The sequence below is a fragment of the Euprymna scolopes genome, chromosome 12, assembly GCF_053919585.1.
Source record: "Euprymna scolopes isolate OS-2025 chromosome 12, ASM5391958v1, whole genome shotgun sequence".
Lineage (NCBI taxonomy): Eukaryota > Metazoa > Mollusca > Cephalopoda > Sepiida > Sepiolidae > Euprymna > Euprymna scolopes.
In genome coordinates, this window is record NC_136493.1 from 136,056,001 (window position 1) to 136,069,620 (window position 13,620).

Below are 13,620 nucleotides of genomic sequence, written 5' to 3' on the forward strand. Positions count from 1 at the left end.
TCACTAGATCGGTATCCTTTCGAAGGACAACCCTTCGGATGAAAAATATCGAAAAATTGGCTAAAAACATTAATTCCTTCACCCTCAACTGGGCACTTTTCCACGAGGAGGGGTCGCTTTTTTCGCCGATATTTTCAAAAGTCTTCCGCTCTATCGGTTGATTATCCTTAATTTAAATGTTGTCACTTCCAGTTTAGCGATGGGCGCAACAGCAAAGACGTCACGTTCTTTTTCACCTTCTTTCCCTCCTACGCGGTGCGGGTTCGAGTCTGCCTGCCTACTACCACTTTATTTTTTTGCTCAACACACATACCCAAACACCCTGGCAACACCGGGCAACACCGGGCACCCAGGCTAATCTATAATATAAATGTCACCTGTCTGTTTAAATGTATGTATGTATGTATGTATGTATGTATGTAGCCATTTTTGCAAGTCATCGTATCAGTTTGATTGACTTTGCCTAATTTTAGCGTTCCGAATTTCCGGTCGCGTCATGGAGTCGCAATAAGACGTCAGATTGTCTTTCACTTTCTTTTCCGCCTTCGCGCCACTGGCCTGCCTGCCTACTAGCACTTTTTTTTCTGCTCACCCCCCCCCCCAAACACCTGGGAACGACGACCACCCAGGCTAGTCTATAATGAAATGAGATAAATATGGCAGGGGAGATAATTCATTTTTAATTAGTATTATTTGAAAAGGTTTGCTTTCGTTATGCGTTATTGACATTAACTCTGCGTAAATTCTTTTACTTTTTATTTTTATTATCTTAAGGAACAGGCAAAAATTGCACAGCAAATGGAAAAACTTATGCAGCCGGAAGTTATTTCAAAATTGACTGTAACTTTTGCCGTTGTGGACCAAACGGAACTGTTGGCTGTACAAAAAAGCTGTGTAGAAAACCAGGTAAATATATTTCTGATTGATTTGGTTTTTTGGGTTTTTATTTTTATTGAATATCAACACTTTTCAGGTTATTTAATGCAGAATCCAATCATTTTAGTAAAATTTGATGTTCCAAGTTTCTTTCATATCTTCAAGTATTTATTCATTATGTTTTGTTTGGCTGTTTTGTTTTACGGCATGTCAGCCCTTTCCGAGTTATATTATGGTGCATCTAATATGAGAAATGCAATGGAGAATCTGCTGTTTTAACACCAGATATTGGAAGGATTTGAAATTGGATATCAATTATATAGTAGAATTTTAAGAAAAAAACGTTTAACGTTATATCCCGGTACACTGGAAGCCTTTAAACCATCACATGTATTGCAGATTAGTAAAATATCAATATTTCACTAAATATATGTCACAAAAACATAGAAATTGTATAATCAAATGATTGCTTTAAGGTTAGTTATTGCCCAAACATTTATTCAAATTCATTCGATATTCACAAAAATATGACATTTTATTCTTTATGAAGGAATTTCTCCTGTCCATCGCTTTATTGCAGATCTCTTAAAATGTTGTATTAGGGCAAAAATACAATGTCTAATCATCAAAACTTCACTTTTTATTATATTTTTCTGTTAAAAAATAATAAACTAAAGCACATCATAGGTGCTAAGCTTAAAATAAATGAATTATTTATCGACATATCCACCATTTTAAAAAATAACTTTAAACAAGCGTTTGTCCACCGAAGAAGTCAATTGTTTTATCTGAAGAGTTATGGTTCTGACGACATCAACTACTTTCCTCCACAAGGCATCCTTTGAAGTAAATTGCTCTCCTCTCTCATAAACATCTCTTTTCAATATTGACCAGAGATTTTCAATGGGGGTAAGATTCGAAGAACACGGTGGCCAGCTCATGAGGGTTTCTGCAAAGAAGCCCATAGAAGGCTGCAGTCGTGCATAAAAATCATCTGAAGGCGACCTAACAATGGTATGTCATCTAGCCATGATGGCAAATATTTATCCAAAAAGGCCGTGTACGCATTGTTGGTAAGTTTTACACCATCTGGAACTCGAAATGGTCCAACCAAATTATCTCCAATGATTCACGCCCAAAACATAGTGCCTCCACCTCCTTGTTGCCGATGAACTCTTCAAGGGGTTGGAGTTCCGTTCGAGTTCCAAACTTGGTCCATTCATCCAGACCGTCAAGAGTAGCACGGGCCTCATCTGTAAATAGGACGCGTTAGAAATCCATTTTCATGTAATTCTGAGCCCAAGCCATTCGTTTTTCCCTATGTTTTTTGCACAACGGAGGCCTTGGAATAGTTTTGATGTTCCTTGCCATCTCATTCAACACATTACATCGGGCCTGCCTGGATCTTGGAGCGATTCCAACTCTTGCAAAAATGGAAGCACTGGTGCTGTTTGGATTTCGGTTGACTTCTCTACGAATTTTCCGAATATGACGATGTGAAAGGTTTCTCCTGGTGCTCTTATCCTTTCTGGATTTGGTGTTGGGGTTGTTCACGAATGAAGCCAAAGTTCTTGGATCCCTTTCCAGCTCCATAGCTAAATCTTTGATGAACAATCCTTCTACGAGTTCAGCAGCAATCCTTTCCTTTTCAATAACCCTTAATCGCCCCATTTGTTGGCATTTTAAAAGACCTGCAATAAAGCGATGGACAGTATAACTTACTTGATAATAAATAACATGTAATAACTTCGTGAATATCACATTGATTTGAATAAAATTTTGGGAAATAATTAACTTTGAAACAGTCATTTGTATGAAACAATTTTCATTTAATGAAATATTGATATTTTACTAATCTGCAATAAAGCGATTGACGCAGTTTATATATAAAGGGGTGTAACGATAAAATTGTCGTCCCCAAGAAAACAATACTTCAGCTTTATTTTAAAACTTTTATTGGAAAAATAAATTCAGATAACTTGACTATCAGGTACAGCTGATATCTATTCAATGTAGCTGCCTTTAGCCTCAATCACCGCCTCGATACACGTCCGGAACTGGAAGCATACCTTTTCCACAAGCGCCGGCGGGAGCACGGCGTATATTCGGTGGATGATGGTAATCAGGCTTGCTTTGGTGTTGTGGGAGGTCATGTTCTCGATGTATGACACAACGAAAGAGTCTAGCTTGTTCAGATTGAGAGAGGAGGGGGCAGTGAGGGAAGTGTAAAAAGTCATAGCACCCCTTCTGAAGCCCAACCTGAGTCTCTTTACTTTGTGAGCCGGCATTGAGTCCTGCTGCCATACCCATGGTCTGCCAGCGGCTACCTGATTGCACCAGGGGATCACCAGACTCTTCAGCACACCTAAGTACACTTCGAAGATGTGATGTGGCATGATATGTCCCTCATTTGAAAGCACACCAAAGACCATAACCGTGACCGGAAACTTCGTTGAGTTGTGCTCTCAAACGTTGAACCATTCGGATTTGCATTTTGAGGATGTTGGCAATGGTTCTGTTGTCACACTTTGGATCGGTAGAGAGCATGAGTTATACAGCGGCGCATCTCTGATCTCACTCATTGCACATTGTATCACTTTCAGACACGATAGAAGGCTTCTATCGCTCTTGCGATTTGTACACAACTAGCAAACTAGTAGGTTGTCTGCCACAAAAAAGAAAGGAACCCCGTTTTCATTAAATGGAAATGAAACCATGTCGTCTTTTCTAGGGGGACAATGTTATTGTTTCACTCTGTATTTTTAAAGCGGCATCTATCTAAAGCGGTTTGAACCGGCTTACCCTTTTTTGAGGAAGTTTTAAAGGAATATCAAACTAACAAGCTGTCCTCAGTCGCATGTATACCTCGGTAGGGGTGATAGTGACATAAGGTTTTTGCAGTTCATGTAAGTAGATGTCGATATCGTATCACATACAGCGTCTAGTATTCCTAACTTGTCACCCATCTGATACTAACCAGACTTGACGTTGCTTAATTTCGGCGATCTATCGAGAATCAGTGTGTCAACGTGTTATATTGTATTCAAGGACACTATATCCATTATTAAAGTAAATAAAACTTAGTCAACGTCTATATTGTCGTCCTCCTTTTTTATGAATGCATCCGTCTACACGTAGAAATAAAAAAAATCTCAGAAAATTTTTCCACACCTGTGTTCCACAAAAGACTAGCAAAAGCAAAGTACTCATCTAAAATAGTTTTGTGAGTGTGTGCAAAAGGGGAGATAATCCGTATCTTTTATTTGCGTGATTTGAGATCGACGCCTTTCAGTACGCGACAGTTTTCATTAATCCTGTCTTTATTTTACACTCTATATTTTTATCAGGTCAAGAAAGAAATCAAACTTGCTCAGCAAATGGGAAGACATATCCAATCGGAAGTCGTTTCAAGATCGAATGTAACTTTTGCTTTTGTGGACGGAATGGAAATATTGGCTGTACAAGACGATTTTGCATAAAACCAGGTAAATATATGTTTAATCTTTGCTTTATGATTAAACATTTATTATTTTTCATGTATTTGTTTCATATACATTTGACGATTCAATCCGTAAAAACAAGAACGGAACATTTTTTACGATGCGTCTATTTTATTTAACACTAAAGACCACTTCGACGAAAATGTTATGTTAAGCTGAGGCTTAAATATCAAAGAGAGTATTTGTAAGTATATACGGCAAATTAAGGCAGAACAAATGTACTACAACGCACGACAATTGCCCCTGCTAATTCTCTTTTCGAACGATATTTAGGCACGTCATTCTGTAATGTTGTCCGTGTACAAAAAACACCCTGTGTGCAGTTTCAATCGCAAAGGAGACCAAGACAAAGGATAGGAAATAACTCCAACCTGCTTTATTCTTGTAGCAACAACATTTCCTCATTATTTCAGCCTTGATGTCACCCACGTTATCTAGAATGTTCTCCACGCCTCTCACGAGATTGCAATTCGAGTAACGTGAGATTCTTATGCCAAAAGCAACAGGACGCAACAGATTTTTTATTTAAATGGATTGTTTCCGCTAAAAAGCTTTGTAAAAAATAAATGCTACTAAAAGAACTGAGGCTTGATTCATAAAAGTTAGTCCAAAAACAGTCTGAAACATTTCATACGTTTCTGTAACATTTTTTCAAGTTTAAAACAGAATTTTATTGCATGACATCAGGTTCAGATTGCATTTTTGAAATTCACCAGGCTTTAATAGGGTGTATTCCAATTTCTGTTGTAGCTGTTCATTTGAACCTGAAATCATAAAAAATTGGTCAGTCATCTCATAAGCTGTGTAGCAATAACATTGAATATTCAAGAGTGTACAACAGTTTTAAATGCTTGTACAAAAACAGTCTGGAAACTTATTGAAGGTACCTCGTAGCTGGACGTATCTAAATAAGATACGACTATTCAATCCGCTTTCTTCGGATAGAATTTTATTTAATGCATGGGTACACTTTGCACGTTTAGAGTATCAGTAGTGCAGCAATGATTAAGATTTTACGTCTACTATTTTTATTTAGTTGCTACATTTGTGGAGATAAGAACCAAAGACGATTTTGTAGAGGATAGCCGATTCTGGTTAGCCTCTGTCATGGCTGAAGTGCTACTTCATTCATTACGTCTTCTAAACTCGTGTATAAACTGTTTGAGGACCTTTCTATCCTCGGTTCTGGCCTGCCATGTTTAGTTTTGTTACTTATCTTTTTATTCCTCGTTAGCCACGGCTTCTTATTTCTTATTTAAATCTGCTCTTTGTTAATAGAGGGAATGTCCCGATGCAACCCGAGGAACGTATAGGGTGGCTTGAGTAGATAGCACATAATTTTCTGAATAGTTGGTCAGAGTTTACTTCACATGGGAAGTGTTCTCGTGTCAAGGTAGCATGGCAACCCTTTCTACAGAGAGACTGACGACACTAAAGAGCAGTGTCTAGTAGGTTTTCAGTTTTGGTGTAGCGATAAAAATACTCCTTTAAACTACTTATGATAAGTAGTGATCGATTATGTCACGCAATCCAGAATATTTATGGAATCTGTTGAACGCATATTTCGATATAATTCTGAAATATACGACAAGAGTCTGGAGAACACTAACATCCAACTCGCTGCAAAACTTTTTCTAGTTATTCGGGCCCAATGGGACAGAAAAATCTTAAATGACACTTTATAAGAACGCGCGCAAAAAACAAAAAAACAAAAGCAAAAACAAACTAGCATAGTTATCGACAAACAATGTATAGCATTTGGCCTTCGGTCAAGATCAAAGTGTAGTATCTGTTCTTCAGATGCTGCGCTTCAATTTCTTGTTCTCTGTCAGTGGAGGAGAAATCCTTCACGACCGAGACAATTTTTATTTTTGTTCCTTTTATCCACATTAAAAAAGGACCCTGGTGTCTAACTCTGTCCCGTGGGGAGACATTGTAAATAGGAACAAAGTATATCATCCATGTTTTGTGACGTCCTTTGATTTTCGCAAGAAATTTTAAAACAAAAAACAAAAAACAAAAAAACACATCGCAGAAATATATATCAAATCTGCTTTAAAAATCTGGTTTAAAAAAGGTCACAAATATACGTTCAATTTAAAAAAGGCCACAAGCATACGTTCAATTTAAAAAAAGGCCACAAACATACGTTCAATTTAAAAAAAGGCCACAAATATACGTTCAATTTAAAAAAGGCCACAAGCATACGTTCAATTTAAAAAAGGCCACAAGCATACGTTCAATTTAAAAAAGGCCACAAACATATGTTCAATTTAAAAAAGGCCACAAACATACGTTCAATTTAAAAAAAGGCCACAAACATATGTTCAATTTAAAAAAGGGAAATGATATAAAAACAAACATTGACATTGGATTTCACTTAATCTTTAAATGGAAAACATTTACTAAAACATTTATAAAAATATTCTGAAGAAGTAATTATCGATCTGTCTTTGTCTCCCTCTTAGCTACTGATTAGTGATTTTTGAACGAAGATCGATTAAATAAATCTCTTCCATCAGTCTTCGACAGTTCTTTTTGACTGTATAGATAAAAAAAATTGATTTCGGATGGCAGGCCATCAGTTTAGCATGATAAAGCGCATACAAACGTAGCAACCGGAAACGTAGCACAAGTTGACAACAGCATAGTGCACATCAAAACTGACTTTCGAGGTTGCATGATTATATTGAAATTAAAATGTATCAAGGGAGATAATTCATCTTAAATTTGCAATATTTGAAAACCTTACTTTTCGGCTACCCGTTTCTTATCTTTCTACCGTTCATTTTTATTATATCAAGAAATAAGCAGAAATTGCACAGCAAATGGAAAGACTTATGCAGCCAGGCACCGAGGCTGATATGTTATAAAGGTAAAATGTGTCAGGGGAGATAATTCATCTTTAAGTAGCATTATTTGAAACACTTGCATGTCGGTACGCGCTATTTACATTAACTCTGCGTAAATTCTTTTATTTTAATTAACCAACGGAACAGGCAAAAATTGCACAGCAAATGGGCGAACTTATACAGCTGGAAGTTTTTTCAAGATTGATTGTAACTTCTGCCGTTGTGGACCAAATGGCACTGTTGGCTGTACGAGAAAACTTTGCCGAAAACCAGGTAAATATATTTTTTACGTACATTTGAATATTAATTTTTAAAAATATTTCTTATTTTAATATTTCTTATTTTAATATTTATTATTTTTATATTGGTTATTTTAATATTTATTTTTTTAATATTGATTATTTTAATATTTATTTATTTTATATTTATTATTTCAATATTTATTATATTAATATTTTTTATTTTAATATATATTTGAAATATTTGTTATTTTAATATTTATTATTTGTATATATAGTATTTGTATATTTATTTTTTAAATATTTAATTTTTTAAATTTATTTTTTTAATATTTATTATTTTAATATTTATTATTTTACTATTTATTTTTTTATATTTATTATTTTAATATTTATTTTTGTAATATTTATAATTTTAGTATTTATTTTTTTAATATTTTTTTTAATATTCATTATTTTAAAATTTATTATTTTCATGGGTTTGCTTTGCATGCATTATACGATGTCTTATTTCCAAGAACCAATACATTTATAAATCATAAATAATATTTACTGTTATATAAAAGTCACTCTGTATGTATGTGTGTGCGTGTGTATGTTTTTTCCTTATAGTCTTTGAAACGGTTGAGTCTATCTTTTGCAAATTTCACAAGTAGATAATTTTTATGTTTAGCAGTTTTCTTAGACATGTTTTGTACAGAAATTCGTAACGAAAATCGAAAAAAATCCGACTCTAAAAATATATTTCTTTCTTATAGATAAAAATAATTTTTACAGGGAATATTTTAGGTTGAACCGGCAAGGGAGATAATAAAATCTCAACAAATAATTTTCATTTAATATTTATTTTGTTAATATTTATTTTTTTAATATTTATTTTGTTCATGTTTGCTTTACATGCCTTATTTCTATATATGTATAAATCAATCTACGCTGGGTCGTTTTACGTTGTTAATGCTTTAGTAAAGTTTTATTAGAAAGCGAAAAACCTTAAGAGTAATCATCAGAAGGAGAGGTTACATTCGTAAGAGATAAAGTCAGACAGATACATTAACAAATGTCTCGTATTGATACATCTAGTTACATTGCGCACGCTCGCACCCTCATCCTCACCCCAAAAACAGCGCTGTAGGCACGTATTTTCTGCTTGAAGTATCACCAGATCACGAAACAGAAAATATCCGCTCGGAAATCATGTGGTTTCGCGACTTCCGTCTCGAGTCCCCTCTAACCTTTAAAAAGTGTCACTTGAACATGTGTTTTTATTCAAACGCAGCCCTCATTATGTAAATACGATTCAATCTATAAAATCTATAAATCCACAAACAAAAACAAGGATCGATAGTTTCTCAATATGTTTCTATTCTCTTTACTAATAGAAATGCTTCTTCAAAACTGAACCTTATAAACTGAAAGAAAAAGATGTTATTGAAAATTGAAAAATGACACATCGTCGAACATTCTATTTTAACTAAATGTGAATGATCAAGACAAACACTATTCCAAACATATGCAGTATATATTGCAACTCATCGGTCAGCGGATAATTTTCGCAATCAAATAAATTTTTATAGAAAATACAGTGTGTACACGTCTTTAGTGAAATAAATGATGCAGAAAATATACATAAGCATTTTTTCGTGTTTGTCAATTTTCAGTAGTTGACTTTTGTAGCATTTAAGTCTGCAACAATCGAATTTAGTTAGTATTACTAGGATTTAAACATCATTATCTTATATAAACGACTAAAAACCTTCTCTGAATATATATATATATATATATATATATATATATATATATAAATTAAAAAGAACGTAACATTTATCTATGTATGTATGTATCTCTCTCTCTCTCTCTCTCTCTCTCTCTATATATATATATATATATATATATATATATATATATATATAACGGCATAATCGTTGACACACTGGTTCCCACTAGATCACCAGAGTTAAGCAACTTTGAACCTGGTCAGTACTAAATAAGTGACCATTTGGGACTTCCAGGTGCTGTATCTACTCTCCGCTTATCTCCGCATTGTTTCCAGTCGTCCTGGACTTTTCTTGGCAACAGTGCCGAATCAGGAGTGGTGTGGTTGGCGATTGCACAATCCTTGCCTCACTATTACACGCGCAGCAGCCCCTACAAGGAGGTATCCTTTGTCTTTCGAGACTGAACAGAAGCATCGAGGCATCGATATGTAACAGGATATCAGAACATCAGTGCCGTCAGTTTCAAATCTAAACAAAGGATATCTATATTTGGTCGCCTATGTCGGAATTGCGTCAGCCCCTCTGAGTTCGACTTCCGCAATAAAATATAGGATCCTTTTATTTGGATTAAGAACTGACGGTACTAATGTTGTTCTGATCTTCTGTAATACACGCATATATATATATATATATATATATATATATATATATATATATATATATAACTTTCGCATTTATTTATTTAGAACAAAAGGAAGAACACCTCATAACAATTAACAGATATGAATATTTTCTTGTAATTTAAAAAAAGGAGGGAGGGGATGAGGTAATTTTTGTTTTTATTACACATATAACAGCTATAGTTATCATTATCACTTTTACCATTATCGCTACATTTCTCTGTTTTCATCAGCTAGTCATTATCTTTTTATTCTTAATTTATTTTCATTTCAAGAAACAGGCAAGAATTGCACAGCAAATGGAAAGACTTATGCAGTTGGAAGCCATTTCAAGATCGACTGTAACTTTTGCAGCTGTGGACCAAATGGAGTTGCTGCATGCACAAGGAAACTTTGCCCAGCCCAACGTAAATATCTATCTATCTATCTATCTATCTATCTATCTATCTATCTATCTATCTATCTATCTATCTATCTATCTATCTCTCTCTCTCTCTCTCTCTCTCTCTCTATATATATATATATATATATCATTCAAATACATTAAAACATTCAAAAATACATATATCATTCAATATATATATATATATATATATATATATATAATTATAACACTTAACCTTATATTCAAACCGTGTTTGAATATATGGTTAAGTGGCAGTTTAAGTCACTTAGAACTGCTTTTAAGCTTCACCGCCCACTCTTTTTGCGACCAACTTTCAAACAATTATTACACTTTATAGATCACCTTCTCAGCTATATTGTGAAAAACAATGTTCAATTTTCGTTCAGTAAAACAAAAATTATGATTGATTTTCTGTTGTTCAAAATCGTAAAAACCTGCAAGGAGCTAAGCGATGTTTTTTATGACTGGTTTCCATAGCAACCACGTCACTTCAGCGACTACTGTTGCCACCAATTCATTAATTTATTATATTTTTTATCAGAATATCTTGTCCTTTTCCTTTCCAGTTTTAACAACAAGTCCTTTCCCATGTTTATACTTAACCATATTACTTTTCATGCTCACGTTCTTCTATTGTAATATATATATATATATATATATATATATATATATATATATATATATATATATATATACTTAATTTACTTACATAAAATTAATATACGAAAGTATAGATTTATGCGTAAACTTTAAGTATTTACTTCAAAAGTGCTCAATACGTAGGTAGAGCTAGTTAGTAATTTATAAAATATATATGGCGATTAAGCTACACTGAATATTCCGCGTTTCATCCACTCTGAAACGCGGAATATTCAGTGTAGCTTAATCGCCATATATATTTTATAAATTACTATATATATATATATATATATATATATATATATATATATATATATATATATAATTTAGTAATTTAATTTATTTAATTTAGTAATTTAAACTTTATGATGTAAAATGGTTAAATTTCAAATCTAGAATTTTTATTAGATACAAGTGTTGTATTTTGGAGTGGCTCCCAGGTTGGGAAATCGTAATAGTGCGTAGGACTCCCTGGCTGTGGTACATAGCAGTTTTAACTACGTCGGTCGTCCGTGGGTTCACTTGTTTACTAAGCGGTTGTAATGACAACGAGTTAAGACTAGTGAGTTATCTCACCTTAGACTGGCACTTTTTCCTTATCTTGCCTCTCGTCAATTGTCAAAAATGTCATAACAACGTTGAACCTGAAAACAAAGCGGTTGACAACTTAGAACAATCAGCCGTAACTTAAGAATATGCATTAAAAGACGTAAGTCACAATTGCGTTTGTTTTTGTATAAAATTATATTTTACAATATAGTTACAATTTAAAGCAGTTCGTCTTTTTTTTTTCTTTTGGTGATTTTGGAGTTCACCGCGATGGTAACAGTTTTCTCACAGTGCTCTGAGGAGGGAAAATGACGCTTCAACGATCCGGTCTTCAGCAACACATGCTGTCCCTTGTTTCTCCTCTCTCTGCTAGCTCTCTCTCTCTGCTAGCTCTCTCTGCTAGCCCTCTCTTTAGATTCACCGTTTTTATTGGCATTTTGTCGCTTTGTTTTTTCCTATCCACGCGTTCTGTCAATCAGCTGATCGATAATAGAACATGCGTTCTTTAGTCACGTTTTGACAATTTCTTTGCCGGTGGTGACCTCAGATGATCATTTGATTTTATCTTCAGCCGAGCGACACGTGAATTTACCACTCATGCCAATATCTGTACTTCCAGAGCTTACGAGGAATGTCACGTTTCTTTGTTTTGTAAAAAAAAAAAAATCGTCGTCCGATTTCTCTGTTTATGACGTAAGCACTTTCTCTTTTCAGCTGGTAGACAATCGGTTATTCGATGCCCACTATTTTAAATCTTTTATTAAAGTTTTTTTCTTTTCAGTTATGTATGATGGTTCCAGCCATCCATTACATAACACCCCTCCATTAACCATATTTTTTTTTTTTTTCAATCGTCTATCGGTCCATCGATATTTCCAATAATGTTTTTAATGTCACAATTTTTTTTTCATCCCTTTTACTGTATTTTTTTTCCGTTTAACTTAGAAAAAAATAAAAAATAAACAGCAACACGAAAAGCATAAGGTCTTCTTCCGTATAAGTGCATCGGCCGCACTTAACAGCAAAATATACGCTGCAAATTTACCAATTTTACCGAAGTGGTCGATTTGTCCAATATTCTCCACCACCTCGGCTCTTTAATTAATATGACTAATTAACTAAATACGAGTCTTACATTTTAATGACTTGTTTAAAATGTGGGCAGCATATAGTACAAAAATTTCGACCAGAACGCCAGGATCCTAAATATTGGTGGCAACTCCGAACTGCCTATGATAAGGATTTTCTAAAATCAACAGAGTAATTTTCTTAACCAATCCAAACATCCTGTTCCGCGCTCCCGACCCGCAGTTCGATTATAACCTGAGTTCCCAACCCCCGTGCTAGCCCTAGCTACGGTTGGCTGATCCCTACTATCATAATCAACTCTGCACGACCTGGGCACTAAGTTATATATATCTTCCTTCCATATTTCATCAACTTCTTTAGCCCTTTCAGCCGTCATGCTACGTGTGATTATTTTCCGTTCCATCAACGGGACCCTGTTTTCCTGACTTGGGGATTCTCGTTGATGGCGATTGCTCTGTTGGGGATAATTTTCTTCCTCCCCACTAGATGATTCTTGATCTGAACTACTATCCTCTACTGGTGCTGACAGGGTAGTTTTTCTACAGCCCTCTTGCTTGTTGGGGATATCCCATTCCTCCAGTTCTGCTTTCCGAAGGTGTTCCCCATGGGCTTTTGTTACTGCTCCCGTCAGTTGGCTTCTAATTCTATACGAGACTGGCCCCGTCTTCTCTATTATTACGTAATATGGAGACCATCTTACGTCTAGCTTTCCCTTTTTTCTATTATTTTTATAATAAACTAAGTCGCCAACTTGAAAATCGACTGCTTTTGTTTTCTCGTTGGCCCTATCTATCATTTTCTTCCTAGCTCTCTTTACATTGTTCCTGACTAATGTAAAGGTCCGATGCATGTCCTGCAGAGCGATCTCATGATCCTCTTCCCCGTAGTAAATTCTACGCGGCCTCAGTATGTTGTCTAACGGCAAGACAACGTCTCTATTATAGAGCAAATAATAGGGGGAGTACTTTGTTGTTTCGCTGACATGAAACCTTACAGCAGCCAGCATCTGGTTCAAGTACATGTCCCATGAACGGTCATTGTCCCCTATTTTCTTTGCTAGTACGTCATGCATCGT

General features: G+C 34.8%; 1 protein-coding gene across 3 annotated transcripts in view; it reads left to right on the plus strand.

Annotated features, from left to right (window-relative positions):
* Positions 1-13,620, plus strand: part of LOC145291505 (uncharacterized) — a 76,313-nt gene that overhangs the window by 19,750 nt on the left and 42,943 nt on the right. For 2 of the 3 annotated variants that reach the window (XM_080137428.1, XM_080137430.1), the window contains exons 5-8: positions 775-906; positions 4,224-4,361; positions 7,376-7,501; positions 10,138-10,269. In XM_080137428.1, coding sequence (XP_079993554.1) covers positions 775-906; positions 4,224-4,361; positions 7,376-7,501; positions 10,138-10,269 — 528 coding nt within the window. The remainder of the gene's footprint in view (positions 1-774; positions 907-4,223; positions 4,362-7,375; positions 7,502-10,137; positions 10,270-13,620) is intronic. The other variant, XM_080137429.1, reaches the window with a different exon arrangement.